At 39.7% G+C, this 20,795-nt stretch overlaps 1 protein-coding gene across 2 annotated transcripts in view; it reads left to right on the forward strand.

Annotated features, from left to right (window-relative positions):
• Positions 1-20,795, forward strand: part of CAPN2 (calpain 2) — a 602,999-nt gene that overhangs the window by 250,743 nt on the left and 331,461 nt on the right. For both annotated transcript variants that reach the window (XM_044058713.1, XM_044058721.1), the window contains exon 3: positions 11,468-11,586. In XM_044058713.1, coding sequence (XP_043914648.1) covers positions 11,468-11,586 — 119 coding nt within the window. The remainder of the gene's footprint in view (positions 1-11,467; positions 11,587-20,795) is intronic.

The following is a 20,795-nucleotide window of genomic DNA, read 5'->3' on the forward strand; positions in this document are numbered from 1 at the left end:
TCAATACTTATCAATAATGTTTCCATCCTTGGCAGACATAGCAGGATTGGAATTAACCAAATGTTTGCAGCAGTAGAATTAACTAAAGCAATAGCTGCTGGGTCAGATTTGGGATGAATGTATAAAAAAATTAAAAAAGACTGAAGAACATTATGCATTCTAACTGTCTTTTTAAGGGCAGTGGGCTGACCGTCAGGAAAATGGCAATGAGTGACACACACATCATCCATAGCTGACAGAACTGGAGGAATGGGTGCAGGTTCTGGAAATTCCTCTAACAGATCATAGTATTTTCTTATGGACTGAGAAATCTCAGTGTTCTCCTACTGAAAACACCGGCACATTCTGGAAATAGTCCAAGAGAAAGATAACCCCCCACAAGAAGCATCAGAAACTGAGCTCTCCTCTGAGTTTGAATTAGACATCTGAGGAGAAACGTCTGTATTTGTCCATTCATCTTCCTGTCGAGATTCAGAATCTTGAATCTCTTCCAGAAAAGAAGTCTCTCTCTCGCCCCCTCTTTCTTTTGCCAGAAATAACCTTATAAGTAGGATTGATAGCATGAATTAAACCCTGAGACAGACCCAATAAACTACTCCTGTCTCAAGGAAATTTGAGGATGAGTAGATACATCTTTAGTTTTCTGTTTATTTTTCAACAGGAAAAGTAGGGCTGACAGTACTATTAATGGCAGCAGCAACTTATCCAGGGATGTGCTAACATTCTGACCAAACAGGGAGGTCTTCCCATTTTCCTCTCCCAGTACTGATGAGTGGTTCTCCCTTGCCTACTGAGTGGACCCTAACAAACTCAGGGGACATGGCTAAGTCCTGGTCCATAATGGCTGTAGGTGCTACACCAAAGGGAACTGAGTTAAAAGAAGATTGGTTTGAGGAAAAAGCTATGGACAAGGCAGAGTCACTCACTTACAGCTGATGCAAATTGCCTAGCTACTGTGCTGTGTTGGCAAAGGCTGGTTGCTTAACTTTTTCTTTTTGTAGCTTGAAGAATGACTGACAGTGGGACTGGTAGCTTGTTTCATGATCAAGCCAAAATGGTGCCTATTTCTCATGAAAAACAAGCAGCAAGACCCAGTAAAAATTTAAAGTCTGTGAAAGTAACTTTTTTACACACAAAAACACAGTAAAATGCACTTGAAAACATTTTGTCATCCCCAAAAAGCAAAATAAACACAATTTCTCCAAAGAAAGCTATTTCCAATTAGTTTTAATAACCTTTTAAGTTGACTGGAAAAAAGTAAGCTCCCATTTAGAAGTATAGTTAAGTTTCATGACTTGGTGTAATGGTTGCAGTCTTCACCTCATAGATGCTTGGTACAGGGCAGCTAGCCTAGTATTCACCTGTGAACAACTCCTAGCTTAAAAATAATTTTCATAAAAAGGAAAGTATAATAAAACAAACTATTGTTTAAATATGGAATGTTTTTCCTCAAAGGCAACTTATATGAGCAGCACAAGCACCATCAATCCTTGAAAGCCCGCAGCGGAGCACTCTCTTCATTGGCAGGAAAGCTCTGAAGGGTTTGGCATCCAAGCCTGTTTTTTTAGTCAGCTTGAGTTAAATGACAGCTTGGGCACATGGAAGGTATTCTGAAGCTTTGGAAGCTGGCCAGCTGTTGTATCCTTGGCAGGATATAATCATGGACATCAATTATTCCTGCATGGAAACCCTGAAGCCTAGATATATAGTGCCAGTTCACTTTATTTAGGCTTGGGTTGTTACATGCCATTAAGAAATTGCTTTGGAGTGTTTGTTTACTGCCATATTTACAGAAATGGGAAAATATGCATCTGTATAATTAATATAAATAACACTAGGTATCTCAAGATGTACAACATAAAAAATAAAATAAAATAAAATAGATGTACAATACACGGTGCAAATATCAATAATAGTTTTCATCAGCATCATGTAATGTTTTGCCTAATACATTGCAAATGTTTTTGTCACTTGCCTTTGGAAATACAAATGTAAATGCGGAAATACTGCAGATCTTCATAGTTACTAACAAACTAGCAATGTCTGTAGTATACTGTATTATATACAGACAGGGGTGCAGGCATCTGTATGGTGAGCAGCACTGCCCACTTTCCTGTACCCACCTACAGCTGTATCTGCCAGTAAAGGCTAAAAAGAAACATTAAGTTGGTGATTGACTTGGCATATTATATCCCTCCTAAAACAAATTGTCATCCACCATCAGGACATTTGATGAGCCAACAAGCCCCCCCCCCCCCCCCCGCTGGCTATTCAAGGGCTTCAGATGGTAATACTCTACACTGGCTGTAACTCAACCTGCCTTGTCAACCATGCACCACACACATCCCACCTTAGCTCTCTGTTTGGTGTGACCTACTGTGTCATGGCCCATACCGTGGGCATAGTCAAACCCTTCCTTCACCATTTGTCCATCCTCTGTATGTGTGTGATCATCTCTTCACACCACAGTTTCATGTGTGAACAAGTACACCATTTGTTTATACTGTTTCATGACTGCATCCTAGCCCAGTTACCTAACCCATGCCATCTTTGAAACACTCTATTTTGTTCTGCATGCCTTACCCCTTGTCTCCTCTCTCTCTCTCTATATATATATATATATATATATATATATATGTGTGTGTGTGTGTGTGTGTGTGTGTATATGGAAGAAAAAGGGAAGTCAATCCTCTAAAAATGTCCCTTTTTCTCCCCCTTTACTCTCTGTGTTCATCTTCTGTATTTTTCTCTGCTTGTTATAATCTCTCCGTCCTACTCTTATCTACCCTTTTTCCAACCCATACGCTGTAGATAGCTGTAGCTATATGCTTTCAGCCCCACACAATGCTTAGCTATGCATTGTGCTTGACACACACAGTCATCCCCTCATAATGCTTAGCCATACATTGTGCTTGACACAGGTAGTGGCTCTTGTGCCAAGACACAAAGGTATGTTTTACAGACATGTTGCCAGGTGCCTGCACACCTGAGAATGCCTTACATGTCTGGTAACGAGACCTCTGTCAGCAGGTGCTCTGTGAATTCATCCAGTCGCAGGAGCAGTCCTGACGTACTGTGCTGAGTAGTAGGTGAGTTGCACACTCTGTCTCGACATACTGTGCTGAGTAGTAGGAGAGCTGCACATTCTGGAGCACTTGCTCCACTATAACACTGTTCAGTAGAGCAAAGCCAAGCAAGGATGCTTGCTCTGAATTTCTACCTTTCTGTAGCTACATCAGTAATTACTGTTTCTCATGATAAGCAATACCCCTTGTCCATACTTTGTACTACACAGTTACTTGTTATCAATTCTACTCTCCGTGAATGTGGTAATGGTAAATATCATCAGCATGGTTATAAAATATACTTATAATTTTTGTTATTCTAGTTTTGGAAGTACAATTTTAATAACTCTCAACTGCCCAGATTTAGTTTCATATTTTGCCCTACCACCTCATAACATTCGTGATTCTCTGGTAAATCACTGAGCACTCAGCATTACAGTCAGTCAATAATGTCATGATTATTGTTCTGAAAATGTATGTTGATGCTAAACCTGTTATAATATTAGATTATTAAATGGATGAGAGTAATATTTTACATTTGTGTCTGATTTGTGGCCTTTGCCCTTCCATTATTTTGGCTTTGTATCTGACTCTTAGGTTCATAAGTGTGTACTAGGCTAACGACCACAAGGGCCTTTTAAGCCTATCCATGCATTACCAAATTCCTGACAAGTTCTAGTACCCTTGGCAAGATTTACTATCACAACTTGGAAAGTGCATCGGTCGAATGGGATATGGTCAACTTGCAGTTTCCAAATTGGTGGAATGTTGAACCAAAATTGATCAACTACACTATAGCCAGAGTTTCAGTCACAGGAAATATTAAAGTAACATAGATGAGTAGACTCACACAGATACAGAAAAACAGCACTTAACAAATCTCACTATATTTTCCTGACTGATCTAAAGAATTACTATACCCTGGTTCACTTACTAGATCAAGGCAAGATGACATAGGTGAGTGGTCTTCCTTCTTTGTCAGATTCAAAAACAGAGTGCTCTGAGACTTCTCTCTCATCTAATATTAAAATATCATTTTTGTCCTAGATTACAGAATGACATCACATACATTTGGTCATCTGAGTTCTGGTTCACATGCTACCCCCATTGCTGGAAGCTGCCAGGATTTAACACATATGTGCCAATAATACATACACATAGAGCTTTGCTAAGATCTGTTATAGCTTCTGGAAGTCATAAAACAATAAACACTTCTACTGTTCCTACAAAGCTAATAAACCATTCTCTGGCGCAGACATTTCATATCTGACTGCAGTCACTACTGTAAGATACAATCTTTATGGACTAAATTAAGTAATTTAATTTCTTACTATTTTCAAAGTTAGCTGGACTGAGATTAACCTCTTCTTTTCCAGTATCCTATTTACAACAGTACAGTCTGATATAAATGTATATTTCTTTTCTGTTCAGTGGGACACACTGTTGATACATTTTTAATACAATCAACTTTACAAATATATTTTCAGTACAAGCATCTATACAAATCGGTTTGATATACAAATGACATATAATTCTTTACAAAATTCCAGCTAGCTGTGCTGGCATGTTACACATCCACTGCCCTACATCTCCCAGCATAGCTGGCAATACCTCACATTGTCACATCTCTCTCCCCTTTGAAAACTCAAGCTAGTTTGTCAAGTGACCCTTGAGAAACATGACTTGAGAGGAATGAGCCTGTCAGGGAATACATTAACCCATACCCTGTATTGAGAACTCACCTGCATTGGCATTGCTGACCCCACTACAGTGCTGCACTGTCATGTCATATGCCTGCAAACCTAGGCTCCACCTCCAACTTGGCATTTTGCTGGCTGGCTTGATGTAGCCATAGATCCCTGTTAGACTCCCCCCCCCCATACTAATAATACTTAGCACAAGGGCCTCTGAATCATGGTAAGGTTTCACCATGTTAACATGGTACAGTATGTGCCCCCTGCCTCCTTCTTAGCAGTTCTACCTTGTAGATAACATCACTGATTTTCCTTACCACTTTGAAGGGTCCCTCCCAAGTTGCCTACAACTTATTGTATCTGACAGGAATAAGAACCATACCTTGCTGTCCCACAGTATACTCTCAAGCTCAAGCATTCCTGTCATACCAGACCTTTATCTGCTGTTGAGCTCCTGCCAGGTTCTCCTGAGCCAAGCCCATGAGCTCCCTAAGCTTTGTTTTAAGGTTTAGGTGTGGGATTCACATTCACCGTCCCACTCTTCACAAATCAAATCTAATGGTGAAAAACCTGTGGATTCCTGGGATCCCTCTCAGTATGCAAACAGCAGATTGGGCAAATATTTGTCCCACCATCTCTTAAACTGGTCTGCAAATGCCCATAGCATGATCTTTAGGGTAGAGTTTAACCTCTCCACAAGACCATTAGTCTGGGAGTGGTAGGGGTTGGTTTTAGGTGCTTCACCCATGGAGCTCCCACAGATAAGCTAGCAGGTCTGACATGTAATTGGCACTTCTGTCAGTCAATATTTCTCTCAGGAAGCCTACCCTGCTGAAAAATTTTAACAAAGTATTTGCCACCTTCTGTGCCTTGATGGAGGACAGAGCCACCGCCTCAGGGTATCTAGTAGCATAATCTAATACCACCAGGATATACATCTTTCCTGTGGAACTTAGGGTACTCAGGGGCCCCACAATATCCATAGCAACCCTCTGAAATGTCTCCTCAATCACAGGCAAAGGCACCAAAGGAGCTTTGACCTTGTCTCTTGCCTTGCCTACTTTTTGGCACTGCTCAAAGGTCCTGCAAGACCCTGTTACATCCCTTGAAATCACAGGTCAATAAAAGTTCTGCATAATATGTCTCTTGGTACACTTTATGCCCATATGACCTGCAAAAGGAATGTCATGGGCTATGGCTAGAAGTGCCAGACAGTAGGCTCTAGGCATTACCAACTGCTGTACTACCTCCCCCTCTAGTCCACCCTCAGGGTTCCACTATCTATACAGTAACCCTTTGTTCCAGTATACAGACTCCCATTTTCCTTGAGAATCAGGTGCCTCCATAGCTACCTTCCTCAGCCATCATAGTGTAAGGTCTGAGAGCCTGCCTCAACTCTACCTTTGTGACACTTCCCAGCTCCACTTCCACAGGAAGTCTGGTATCCTCTAACAGCAGTGCCTCACTGTCAGCCTGGGTACTACCACTCACATCTGCCCTTGCAGTCACTCTGTCCAAGGGAACATCAGTACCTACCAGCAGCTGTGGCTCACTGCTACATGGTAGCTCCCTCCCTGAAATAGCCACCTCACCAGCCCTAGCTTCAGGTGTGGGGTCTGCCTGGGTCTTCCCCAGGCTACCAGACCCACATTCCTGTCTCTAAGACTGACTCCATGTAACTGCATGCACACAAGGTACTACATTGTCAAAAATCATTCCATATCAAGACATCTGCAGGGATATCCTCAAACACACATACTTGCTTACTTCATTTTCCACCCTCCCAGTTAAGGTGAACCCTGGCTAAAGGCATTCGGAAAGGGGGCCCTGCTAAAGCTCTGACTGCAGTGGACTTCCCAAGTAAGTACTGTTCATCTTTAACCACTGCAGGCTTCACAATGTTTATGTCAGAGGCTGTGTCTGTCTTAGCAGTGACCTGTTTCTATCCACTAAGATTGGATGAAAACTCTGGTGATAGTTTGGTACCCCTGTTGTCTCCCGCCAACTTACCACAGGCATACTTTTATTCCCACTTACTAGCTCCCCCCTACATTTTGTTCCCCACCTTGCTTCTGTGGACAACATCTATATGATACATGGCCCCACTGGTTACATTTAAAACATTTAACCCTTGATCCTGGCTGTTAACATGAACTAGTGGCTTCCCCTGTTACTGGTGGACTCTGTTGGAGTGGTTTAGGCTGCCCACCATGGGTTCCCTTAGATTCATGTGCAGCAGTGGGTAACCCTTCCTGTGCAGTGATGCCCTGCTTGCTAAGTAAAGATCCCCTTCTCTCCCCAGCTTATGTGCAAAGTTACACTCGCAGTCTGCCAACCAGATTCTCATGTCCTCAGGCAATGTGCTAAGGGCTTGTTCCCTCACCAAAAGGTCTGCCAGCTATTCAAAAGTGATGATCTGACACTCACTCACCCACTTATGAAAATAAGTGCTTAACTCAGCAATATAATCAAATACACTTTCATCTGCTTTGCATCTCTGCTCACAAAACGTTTTTCTCTATGCTTCAGGAGTTAACTTAAAGCATTCAAGTAAACATTGCTTTACTCTATCAGAGTTTAAAAATCAATATCAGACAATTTAGAAACAGCAGTTACAACTTTACCATGGAGTAAATGGGGTCAGGAACCATACCCAGAGCCCTTGGTCAACATTATACTGTTTTTATACTCTTTTGAATATATAAATAAAACTATCAAAGTCATCCCTCTCTGCAAATTGTGGAAGAAATTTACTGTCCTTTATTGCTTCTGGGATTCAGTTATTCCCTTCCCCATTACCTCCATGATCCTGGCAAAGAGTCAGCATCTCCCTCTCATGTTGATGCTGCTTCTCATTTTCTTTGGCCTCCAAATGCCGCAGTCTCTCTGCTGATTCTAATTCCAAACGTCTGGCCTCCAGTTCAAGTTTCTTCAACTCTAGACATTTTTAAGTCCTGTGAGGAAAAGGTGAACTGTCCTGTTTCTGAGGGCTGCAAATTACCCATCACCAGACTGGTTATCCTCATGGTTGCTGGTCTGAGCTGCAACTTAGGTTGAAATAATTTCCTGTTTAGTCAGGTTGGCATGCACCAGTCCTTTGGCTTCACACACCTTGGCCAATTGGTTCTATGTCAGCTTGACATAATTCTCTGCTGATATCTTTGCCTACTTTTCCTTACTAAACTAAAGTAACAAAAAATAAATAAAACTGTTGTGAAATGAAACTGTGAAAGTTTACCTTGTGGCTGCTGAGAATACACACACCTTCAGTGACAACTGCCTTCAGGCTACAGACATTCAATTAATATACACACCACTGCTCACCAATATGTGGTGTCCCCACATCGGCCAGTAATCAAGGAGCCTGAATCATCACCACTAATACTGGGGAAGGGCATTCACTTGGAATAAAAATAGATGCACACAGTATTGCCAGATGCAGCTGTCTGCATCAAGCACAATTTCCCAGGGAACACACTCATTCTGGGGGCTGGTTTTCCCTTCTCTCTCCAGATCCCCAGTAAGATTCCCCACTGGCATAGCTATAGAGTTGAGTTCTCAGCCGAGTGTCCAAGACAAGTCCTCCACCACTCTCTCTGTGAAACCAGTGCTTCTTGTTCCTGCTCCAAGCAGCTAACACACACACTCTTTGAGATTTGATTTTCACACACTCACACACACACACACACACACACACACACACACACACACACACACACACACACACACACACACACACCTGGGAAAGGCTGGTACTGATTTAATAGCTATGCCTCCTTCTGCCCAGAATATAAGCCAGTTACTGCCACCAGACACTCCAAAGCCAGCTACTCTAAGGCTGTTACAAGGGTACCCAATTATGCTGAGTGAAATTAATATTAATACAAATTGTAGTGTTTTGACCAATGCACTAAGGCTTTCAGAAGTGGCCACAGAGTCACCAGATAGATACAAGTACTCTCAAAGGTTAAAATATTCTCTAAAGTGCCAGCCACAATGAAAAGTTTAAGTGTATTTAATAACAGATAATAAAAGAACATGAAAACACAGAATCTCTATTTACAATAAACACCAGAGTTTCAATCACAGAAAATATTAAAATAACACAGATGACTAGATTCACACCAATACAGAAAAATAGTACTTATCTAATCTCACTATATTTTTTGACTGATCAGAAAAATTACTATTCCATGGTTCACTTGCTAGAGCAAGACAAGATGAAGTAGGTGAGTGGTCTTCCTTCTTTGTTAGATTCCAAAAATAGAGTGCTCTGAGATTTCTCTCTCTCATCTGGTATTTAAAGGTAATTACAAAATGACATCACGTACATCTGGTCATCTGACTTCTGGTTCCTATGCTACCCCACTGCTAGAAGCTGCCAGGCTTTAGCATATATGTGTCAATAATATACACACATAGAGCTTTGCTGAGATCTGTTATAGCTTCTTGAAGTCATAAAACAATAAACACTTCTACTCTTCCTACTCATCCTCCAGAAACTAATAAACCATTCTCTGGCACAGACATTTCGTCTGTCACTGCAGTCAGAACTGTAAGATACAGTCTTTATGGCCTAAATTAAGTAATTTAATTTCTTATTATTTTCCCAACGTTAGCTGGACTGAGATTAACCTTTTCTCTTCCAGTATCCTATTTACAACAGTATAGTCTAAATGTATATTTCTTTTCTATCCGGCAGGACACACAGTTGATACATTTTTAACACAAGCAACTTTACAAATACATTTTCAACACAAGCATCTGTACGAATCAGTTTGATATGCAAATGACATATAATTCTTTACAAAATTCCAACCAGTTGTGCTGACAGGTCTATATTATATTGTCGAAATGGCATAACAACAAATGCCATTTCAACGACACATAAAGAGCAAAATTCAAAAATAGCTAAATCCCAGGTCACCGATTTTTTTCCTAGGGAAAAAATTGGAAGACCAACAAGACACAACACACCAATTAATATATTTCAAAGTGGGGATCTCTGCCCCCCACACCTCCCTAACTAAATATACCAACTCCGTGATCACATTACAGAGGGGTAAAGGGTCATGCCACGACGACGGCCAAGTGATTTTTTCCCTTAAAAATCGCTGACCTGAGCTTTCTCTATTTTTAAATTTTGCTCTTTATGTGTCATCAAAATGGCATTCGCTGTTATGCCATTTTGACAATATAATATAGACCCGTGCTGACATATGTTACACATCCACTACCCTACTTTTCCTGGTATAGCTGGCAATAACTCACATCATCACAACACACAAGCTATTGATACAGCCATGGAAACTTCTATAACAAGTGTGATGTCATCGTGGATAATATTTGTGCTTGTAAATATAATGAATCACATCCTGGTTTCCATGGATACGATCACTGTCTCTAGTCTTTGCATTCTTCATGCAAAAAAAATATGCTGTTTGTCTTGTATCATAGTGTAATTATGAGTGTACTGGCCTTAATATTCACAACACGTAACAGTAAACTTCAAATTATATTTTATCTAAAAGTGGTTTTAATTTGTCAGAGTGGTTTTGCTTTAGTTTTCTTAGTGCAAGCAGACTTCTCAACTGTCCCTCTTTTGGAGAAACATTCTTGTTTTCAGGCCTGATTTACCCCTGCACAAGATATCCCTGTCTTTAGAGGTATGCCCCAATTTTCAGGCTTGATTTACTCCTTCATACTATTTTTATGAATACCCCTCATTGTATGTGATTTTGGAAGTTGTTTAGTACACAGAAAACTATACTATATGTCCAACATACTAGTGACAACAATAATGTATAGAAAGAGGACACACATCTGCCATCTCTCTTTTTCTGAAGCAAAAGTAAATGACATTGTCTGGTAGAATTCTGCAGTACAGTTAGTTAAAGTCTACAGATTTTACAGTCTGCTTGATACTGTGCTTATATTTTACATCGTTTCTGAGTAGTATCACATATTCCTACTGGAGGTAAGAAGAGTTATGTGCTATTTCATATTCAGATGTTATGCTAATCAGATATCCAGATTTTTAGCTGGCTGCTCATACTTTTTAAGGGTCTTTGCTCCTATTCTCATTGTCTGCAGGTTGACAGGTATGAATGTAAGTCTTCTCAAGGCAAATATCACTGAAGCACAATAACACACAAGGAGCTGTTGTAGATGTCCTACTTTTATTGCCACTTGTTAGGTTAGGACACTTGAGTATGTTCCTGATTTTACCTGTGTGTTATCCAGTGATAGTGTGATCTTAGAGTAGGAATACTTAGATTATGAAAGGTGCAATTCTCCGTATATATGAAGTAGAGGTTAAACAGACTCTCACATCAGACATAGGTTGCCAGCCACTTGTTCAGCCACATGAATGTATGAGCGATGTTCATTTTTTTCCACTGAAATACTTTGTACATTTTAATTCCTTTTGCTGAGTAATTTTTCAACTGTTTGCATTCTATTATGAACATTATCTGATTACCACAGAAAGTGGCAGGGGGTATTTATTATATAGACGATAATGCAAAGCATTTGGTAAATGAACAAGTAGTTTCTACTGGTTTCTGCTGTTTACTTTAGCAGCTGTACTATTAATAGTGACTATTAACCTATTACATCACTGAGGAGGTTCAGAGGAATTCATATTACAAATGTACACAATGTCTGAGTGCTGTGTATTGCTAAATATCACCATTTCTGTTGTTACAGGTGACTGCTGGCTTTTAGCTGCCATTGCATCAATTACATTGAATGAGCAGATTATGTCCAGAGTTGTTCCTCCAGATCAAAGTTTTACCGACTCCTATGCCGGCATCTTCCACTTTCAGGTAAAAGATCAGCAACATTTCAGAGTATCACTGTTATCCTGGATAACTGTACTTGTAGTGTTCAGACGCTTATATAGTTTTGACTGCAGCTATGAAATCAGTCTTTGGAAAAACTCTTGCCACCTCTAACATCACATTTCTGACCTTACATTCTTGGGGTTTCTTTGCCTTCAAAATGTACAAGAAAATCAGCAAGAAGTTACCTGTTTCACCCTGCAAATAGGAGCAGTACTTGTAGCCCTTCACTCCCCCAGTCAGTCTACCTAATCCAAAGTCACTTTACATGAGAACAAATGCAAATTTACCTCAGACTTGTATGGTCTTAAACTATTCATATTTACTGCAGGTTAAAAATGTGCAGAGGATTTCTCTCTGCCGGCATTTGTAGTATGAGACGAGACCAGTGTTATTGTTTTCTGCAGACATCTGTAGCTGGTACTTAGTAAATATTCCAATAGAACAGTTTTTACCAAGTCCCATGTTCAATGATAGGTTTTCATTTAGTCCAGTTCACTCAGTTCATTTTCAAAGAACTTTCTGCATCACATTTATTAGCAGTCTTGTTTATATTTTAGCATCAGAATTTCAAAGTTCTTATCTGTTCCCCATTTCATTAAGAACAGCATAAAGACATTGAATATAGAATTAATGCTTTTTTGTGGACTACGTACTTACATTTTAGGAGAGATGGTCCTGATTGGGGGTTACTTTTAAAGCTAAGGAATATAAAAAGCCATGTGTCTTTACTTATAAATGTTAAACATTTAACTGAAATACAAAGAAATGTATACCTGGGCTGATACTGAGGGGCAGGTGGAAAAGCTTTGATCATTCCACAGTAGAACATAGTATGACTAGTGGCCTGGCCACTGACAGACACTGTTAGGGGATGAGAAGTACTTTTGTACTGCTGTTCAGAGACATCTGCATCACAATTTTTTGTCTAGCTGTCTGGTAACATAAAGTAGAATTAAGAAACAGTTTCACATTTTACTTGTATTCTTTTATCTGACAATCACATAAATAATTTTGTGCTTGAGAGTTTCTGTGTTTTGTGTGTCTCCAAATCTATAATATGGGTGCATGTCTAATTCTGTGACAGGCACGCATAATCCAATCCATGTTTATTGCCTCTTAGGTTACTTTTGGGGAATAATTAAAAATTCTGTCTGCCCAGCTTCACCCACAGAACAATTGTGTTACTATTAGGAGGCTGTGAATTTTACAAACACTAGCTGGTTCAATTTAAAATGATACCTGCATTCAGTTTGGATGGCATCCTAACTTGTATTAGCCATCTTGATATTTTACTTGCATGCCACTTCAAAATGACTTCAACATTTAATGTTAAGTGCATTTTCAAGAACCTCAGTTTTCAGTTACTTCCTTATATTTAATACAGAGATGTGGTTCAAGGCTGCAGAAAGCAACCCAGCAGTGTAAGGCTACAATGTCTATCATGCATTCAGACTACCATCTGACAAGGGAAAAAAATGAAAGAAGGAGGTGTTTCCATTTACATAAAAACAATCACACGTCAAGCTTGGTCAAGCAGGATGACTTGCTTGAGCTACTTCATGTCCAGATGTCCATAGGCAAAATCCCGTACCATATCATCGCTAGCTACAGGTCCCCAACCATGAACCATGAAGACCACTCGCATACCTCAAGTTACTAGAATCACTTATCATTCAGCCCATCACACTACTCATGAGCGATTTTAACTACCCCTCCATAAACTGGAAAACATACCCTACCATTAACAGAAACAGCTGGCGCACTCCCACTAGGTACTCACCAAAATGGGGGATCATTGCATCACTCCCAGTGTAATGTCCTCATTGGTAAGATCAGATCATAAATCAGTCTCCTTTGAAATAAATATAATGGTAGAACCCCCATCAAACCCTAAAACTCTAAATAAATTTTCCAAGGCAAATTATCTTCTGTTAAGTGATAGCATGGGTAATTTTAAAGCTCCCATAACCCCCAAAAGATGGAGACCCATGCAGAAGTATACACAAATGCCCTGTACAACCACTCAAACAACTGCATAGAAATGGCAGTACCTGACCTACCTAAACCCATATCAAGAAGGAAAAACAAGTCACCCTAGTGGACCCCTGACATAAACACACTATACAACAGAAGGAAGAAATTCCAGTCTAGAACAAAGTGGGAAGATGCACAACAGAGAAACAAATCCCTCATTAGTCTCAACAGGCTAATCAGAAAATTAGTCAAGTCTTCAAAAGCTAAATCTTCTTCTTCTTCTTTCGGCTTTTCCCAGTTAGGGGTCACCACAGCGGATCACCTGTCCGCTCATGATTGGCAGTGGAGTTTTTACAGTGTTGAGTTGCCAGCCCGGTACCCAACCTTCCACAGAAGGCACAGACACATGCACATTCACACCTAGGGCCAATTTAGAGTGTCCAATCCATACAAGACTAAAATAGCCTCCAAAGCAAAGGATATCCACAAAGCATTTTCTAGTTATGTCCAAAATCGTAAGTGAACATTCAGCAGTGTACTGAGGTAGTTGTAGATAACACTACATATACTCAGCCAGAAGAAATAGTAAACCTACTGGCCAATAAATTCAGCTCAAATTTCACCACCTCATCACCTCCAGTCACTCCCCATGAAATACTCTCTACCATTCATTTGCCTGTTATCTCAAAAGAACAGGTCATCGTGTCTCTCTCTCTCTCTACAAAGCTAGAAACATGACATCAAAGGGCCATGACAGAATCCCAGGTTGCCTATTAAATAGCTTGAAACATGACCTAGCAGACTGAATGGGATCTCTGTTTAACCTCCAGACAGGCTTTGTCCCAGCAGCGGACAGCAACAGTAATCCATCTGCACAAGGGAGAGACCATCAACGAACTCAGGAAACTACAGATCCATAAGCCTGACTAGCGTCATGTGCAAGGCTATAGAAAGGATAATCATGGACCTGATTAACAACAACATAGCAAATCTGTAGACTATAGACCCAACCCAATTCAGCTTTGTCAAGGGCAGGTGCTGCCTGTTCAGTCTGGTGAATTTCTTTGAGAAGATCACCAAGGCCATGGATGAGGGTATGTCAGTACATAATGCATGCATTGACCTGGCCAAGGCATTTGACACAGTACCCCACTCAAGTATTATAGATCAACTCTCAAAATAAACCTCTATATCACCAGATGAATAGCTAAATGTCTCACGGACAGGACACATATTACTAGAGTGGGGGAATTCATATCCAGCAAGAGGCCAGTCATCAGTGGAGTACTACAGGGCACAATGCTGGGTCTGCTCTTGTCTGAGATATAATTCTCAGATGTCAAAGCAAGTGTAAATAGCCTTTGGCTGGCCAAGTTTGCTAATGACTGCAAGTTGGGGCAATCACTGACTCCCCAAACAATGACGATATCCTACAAAAAAGGAGTGCTGCAGACTAATGATTGGTGTCAGAACTGTGGCCTCAAACTAAATGTGTAGAAGTGCATAATAATACCCCTTGGGAAATCAAATACTCCTACAAATTACAATATTGATAGCACCACCACTAAGAGTGGACAAAGTGGCAAGAGATCTGAGTGCTCAGATAGAGAGTAACCTGAGCTTTGACCACCATGTGTGCATGGTGGTGAGGAAATCCTTCTCTGTGGCTCAGCTTATAAGTAAGGGCAAGGCATCCTGATCTAAGGATGTCATAGTACCACTGAACTCAGCCCTCCTCAGACCAATAATCAAGTACAATGCACCCTTTGGCATGTACTTCACCAGGCGCCTGCAACAATTGGAGTGTTCTTAAAGGTATCTCACCAAAAAAATACAGGGTATAAAAAGTATGTCATATATGGACTGATTAAAAGCCCAACAACTGTATTCAGTTTCCTATGGATTACTGAGGGGTGATCTATGCCTGACCTACAAGGCAGTGTCTGACCCAGCCCTGATAAAAATGTTACATATTCGCAAAACTAACTGCTCAAGGGTTACCAGCTCCAAGAATCTAAACCTGACCTCTGACATGAGTAGATCATGCTGGAGAGACAGATATGTGTCCCAGAGACTCCTCCTTCTCTGGACTAGGCTTCCTATTCACGTGAAGCAGAGCCATTCCCTGAACATCTTCAAGTGCAATATGCAGAAAAGGAAAGGAAAATGCATTTTTACTCCTAGGGTGGTGCCCATGTCTCTTATGGACAGAGACAGTCTGTAAATATTGTCAAAATTCAGCATGCTGACCCTTGTTATCTTTCCTTTAGAGAAAGAAAATTGGGTAAAATCTAGGTAAAACTGGCTAGGCTTGTAATGGCTTTTGAGCTGTTAGCCTAGTAATCTTGTATGAATCTACACTATGTGCATAGTTGTACTGCTTTTTACTTGAGTCTTCCTTTTAATACTTATGAAAATTTTTTTTGCATGGTAAACATATGTATTCATGCATTCCAAAAACACACTCAGTTTAAATGCATGTAATACAAAAACAAAACATAGTTTGACTGTGCACCTTCATAAAGATGTTAAACATTGCTTTACCCTTCTTAGATGAAGCTTACCTTGGCAGTACACACAGCATTTATCAAATAATGCATATTTAAATTCACTGCACTGATACTGTGAGCACAGACTATCTGTCATAAAGCATCCAGTTTGATCTGTTGAAAATGTCAGCTGGAACTGGACTTTTGATAAGAACATAATAATTTCGGAAACATTACCTATTTTGAAATGTAATTTTAATATAGACAGGGGTGATTTTTTGAGAGGCACTGAAGTTGTGAATATTTCTAGCATAGTAATGAATAATTTTGAAATGGTGGTGCTTACATCAGGTTTAAAGTTTATCCCTACAACATTGCCAACATTGTATAAACTGACAACTGATACTAAATAAGTAAGAAAATGTCATCTGGTGTTGTTTTAATATTAACAGCATGGCCTATCACATGGATTTAGATAGCAGCAGCAGCAGCAATGAATTTGTCACTGTTGTGGGTTTTTTTCTTGTGATTTTGCTTCAGAAAATATTGTTGGTGCTTATAACACTTCTGATACTGCAAATTTACCCGAAAAAATGTGTATATACTTCTGCTAATGAAACTTTTCAAGCCTGTTCAGGCATGCTTGTACGTAATACTGAACATTTGTATAAGGAGTTTCTTCAGAATGGTAAGAAGATTATGGATGGCAACATGACTAAAATTAGTGGCAAGTATTCTCATCATGATTACTGTAGAGCACTTTACCTTGATGTTTTAGATGGCGACCTCGCCCAACTACAGTGGCTACAGAACTCTGCTGACAGGGTGCTGACTAGTGCCATTTTTTGCAGTCATATTACCACTATACTTAAGCAATAACCAATGACATGGTGTGGTATATTGAAGATTTCTCCATGGCTGGCATGGTTTAATCATGAGGGCAAAACCCGAGTGATTAAATAAAGCCAACCGCAGGTAAATTTCAATATACCACAACCACAGAGTCGGTTATTACCATTATACAATGACATTATTTAAGAAAAAGAAACACTTATTTTTCTAAATGTCTCTGTATAACAGCACATTACTGTTCTTCCGCCGTTGGTGGTGTACTGCTTCCTTGTGTTGATGTACTGCGCATGCTTATGGGACTTGCATTCCTACACATACCCAGTATATCAATGCTTTGAAACGGAAGCAATGGAGAAAAGAAAGTCTCCGGTGCTCCATTTCTTTCTTTCTTTTTTTTTTTTTTTTATTTATTAAAAAAAAAAAAAAAGTTTTGGACACTTTATACCAATGGAAAAAAGTCTGGGAGACCAGACCTTTTTCCATTGGTATATTGTTGGATTTACAATGGGCACACTGGCCAATCAGCATGCACGTTTTGGAATATTAATGGGGAGTCATTGTATAATGTCTGATATACACTGGCTGCCTGTTGTAGTAAAGGTCAGGTTTTAAAGTAATAGTTTTAACCTTCAGTGCCATTCCTACCTGGTCAAGATCCTGTCTGTCTGTTATTCTTCTTATTTTATACCTGACCTTACAATTCAGATCATCAGATTTTTCTAGGACTTGTCTGAAGATCTAAAATAGGCCTTTATTTGCTCACCTATGGAATTGGCTACTTTCCCTCATACTAGCCTACAAGACTTAATTCTCTAGGTCCCTCAAGTGCCATCTTTATTGGGAAGCAATTTCAGATCTTTATGCCTATCTCATATGTAGACATATATGTCTGATTTAATGCCTGGTTCCTGAAAAATGATCTTATCCACATTTTTATCTTAATTTTAATCTCAGCTGCTGCTGTTTTTATGTACAGTTTATCTTTAAATACCTTAAAGTGTTTCACTTGACTGCCTGATACTGCATAAACAGCATGCATTTTCTATAGGAAATAATATGTATTACATGCCTTTGTTGTCATTCTTTTTACCTATATTTCCTCTTTGCTCTTTAACATCTAACCCATTCTGTTCCAAATACTCATTCTCTTTATCATGTTTATATTTTAATATAGAGCATATCTCAGAGAAAATGGATTTCTGAACCCAACACACCTTCAACACACAACACATGCATTCAAATATGCGCGCGCGCGCGCGTGTGTGTGTGTGTGTGTGTGTGTGTGTGTGTGTGTGTATACACAAACACACACACACCCTACATTTGCATGTTCAGTATTCTACATGAGACAGTATGTGCGGAACTTCTGTAAATGTAAAATTACTGGTGCAAATGCTGTGATGTTAAATTGAATGAATTCTAAGGAGTATCATGCCCACATAGCAATTTATAATGTGAAGTCCCATCTTTTGTGGGCACTATAACCCTTAGAGTTCATTCAATTTAACAGCATTTAACATTACACCATTTTTACCACTCATTTTGCATTTACAAAACTTCCCCACACACAGTTACCTCCACAATAGAGCTATACTACATTGATTCTGAGTTTACTTCAGCTGCGTCACATGTAATGCTAACTCCCTTTCACACATACAAGTAACACACATACCAAATGCTTGCCTGAAAAGCATGCATTTGTAGACTTGTAATTTATCAAGTGGAATCTTTCTCTGCATTTTGCCCTCACTGTTTTGCTTAGTGATGCTAACAAACTTTCTGCTACCAATATTGGAAAGGTTGTGGGAGAATCTCTGCCAGACCCACAATTCCTAGATAAGAAAGTTTTATATCAGCACATGAACTCATGCAGAAGGTTCCCCTGGTGGCATTTTATGGAAATATTTTCCTTGCATAGGGCAAACTAGGTTCCAAGCAGAAAGGTGGAGTAGTAGTTTGCCTCCACTGCAGCTCGATTGGTGTTGGGTATCCCAGCGTGCATTTGGGTGCAGGTTTTGGGCTTGCAACTCTGTTCAGAAGTTGTGAACATGATCTCATGGAAGGTTATATGGAAAACAGTATCCCTTGATAAGCATTATTTTTTGCTTGACTACAAAGTTGTCTCTTTATTTGAAGTCTTCTAACATGGACTAAAAGTATGTGCCACATGGACTATGATAGCCAGACAGTACACATCTCTAAGATGTCTTATTCTGATAGTTGTCAAACCTAACCTTCTCAGGTCAGCAGCATCACAGCAAGCCTAATTTTTCCAAAGTTGTACCAGTCATAGAACTGGCCAGTAATGACTGTTCTGCCATTCATATTGGACTATATTGGCATCATAATGATTGACCTGCTATTCATACTGGACTATATTGACTGTTGTCAAAATCTTTTGAACTGTTATACAAGCGAGCAATTTAATAAGTGAAAAGATCAGTATGTGTTTCACTTGTACTTAAAGATTTGAAACAGAATATATATTCATTGTCAATTAAATTGTTCAATCCACAAACACCTGAAGCATCATCAGTCAGGTATTGCAAAACAGCAAAAGCAACAAAAAAGGAACCCGTCAACTTTATTATTCTAACTCCAAACACACTACAGATCAGTGAGAGTAAAATGTCTGGCCTCAGAAACTTAACTAAGAAAATGTTTTCTCTGACACTAATGTCAGTGCTTTTTGATTGTGCAGACGTCAACAAATTCTGTGTCAAAGGACTTGTCTTTGACAGATAAGTGTACACTCTGTGCAATGACTGTGGGTGCAATGCAGGTGTATTTAGTTACTGAATCTTGCCACTAAGATTAGCAATAAAAATATTTTTGCCATTGATGATCTCTGTTTGCCTCCTTAGCCTGCCCTACTGCAATAGCTGTGCACTTTGGAGACTGTTGCTTGCATACCTTTTGTTGTTCTAGTCTGGCCATGTCATTCTGATCCCTCTTATCGATGTCCTCCTACGCTAAACTTTTATAACCCCAATGCCGACCAACATCAGTCTGCTACTGTACGATGTACTTGACCCTCCCTCACCTCTTAAATGCACATCTTTATAAGACCACCTACTCTGCCACCTACAGTGCTTTTGCCCCTTCCAATGTGTCTCCTTCTCCCTTCCTTAATTTCTTCTGTGCCCCTTTATTCTACATCAGATTTTTTTGTGAGCAGTGAGCACCTCTACCACTTTGCTAGGCCTTATCTTGTAGCTCTTCTACAAGCTTAGAGATTTTGTTTTGACAAACAGGATGGGAAGTGCAAAGTCACAGTCGATAAAGGCTTGGTTGCATTTATAATAGAAGAATTTTAAGGATGAAATAAGAAATTGCTGCATAGGAGGTACGGTTAGATGCTGTGAAGTCACAAAGCAAGTGAATATAAGGGTCACTGTCCTAGGGAAAGTGTATGGAGGAGATGAACAGAATTAACCTTTGTGTTTGCTGCTTTCCAACAGTTTTCTTCTCCTCATCATCCCGAATTTCATGACCACTAACAAGAAAACTACTCCAACTTACCTTTACTAGTTCTATCCACTTTAATCTTCTAAATAGTGTTTTCTTCTCAGAAGCATTGAACCATTAAAAACCTTTTTTTAAATTCTGTGTATAGAGTTACTCATCTCTAGTCTTGTCTTACCTTTGGTTCCAGCAAAGGGAAGCAGCTTTGTTTTAGCTAACCACATGACCCCTGTGCTGCCCAGCCCATTCTCCTTCTGTTTCCATCGTTTCTGGTAATAGGTGTAGGGCATTCATTTAACATTTCCATTTGAGCATAAGTTTTGCAATCACAGATTTGACACTGGATGTTTGTCTGAAATTAGTGTTTTATATTGGGAAACAAAACAAATTCTCAGACTTGGAAACACTCGT

The sequence above is a fragment of the Protopterus annectens genome, chromosome 1.part2, assembly GCF_019279795.1.
Source record: "Protopterus annectens isolate FY-2018-M chromosome 1.part2, PAN1.0, whole genome shotgun sequence".
Taxonomy (NCBI): Eukaryota; Metazoa; Chordata; order Ceratodontiformes; family Protopteridae; genus Protopterus; species Protopterus annectens.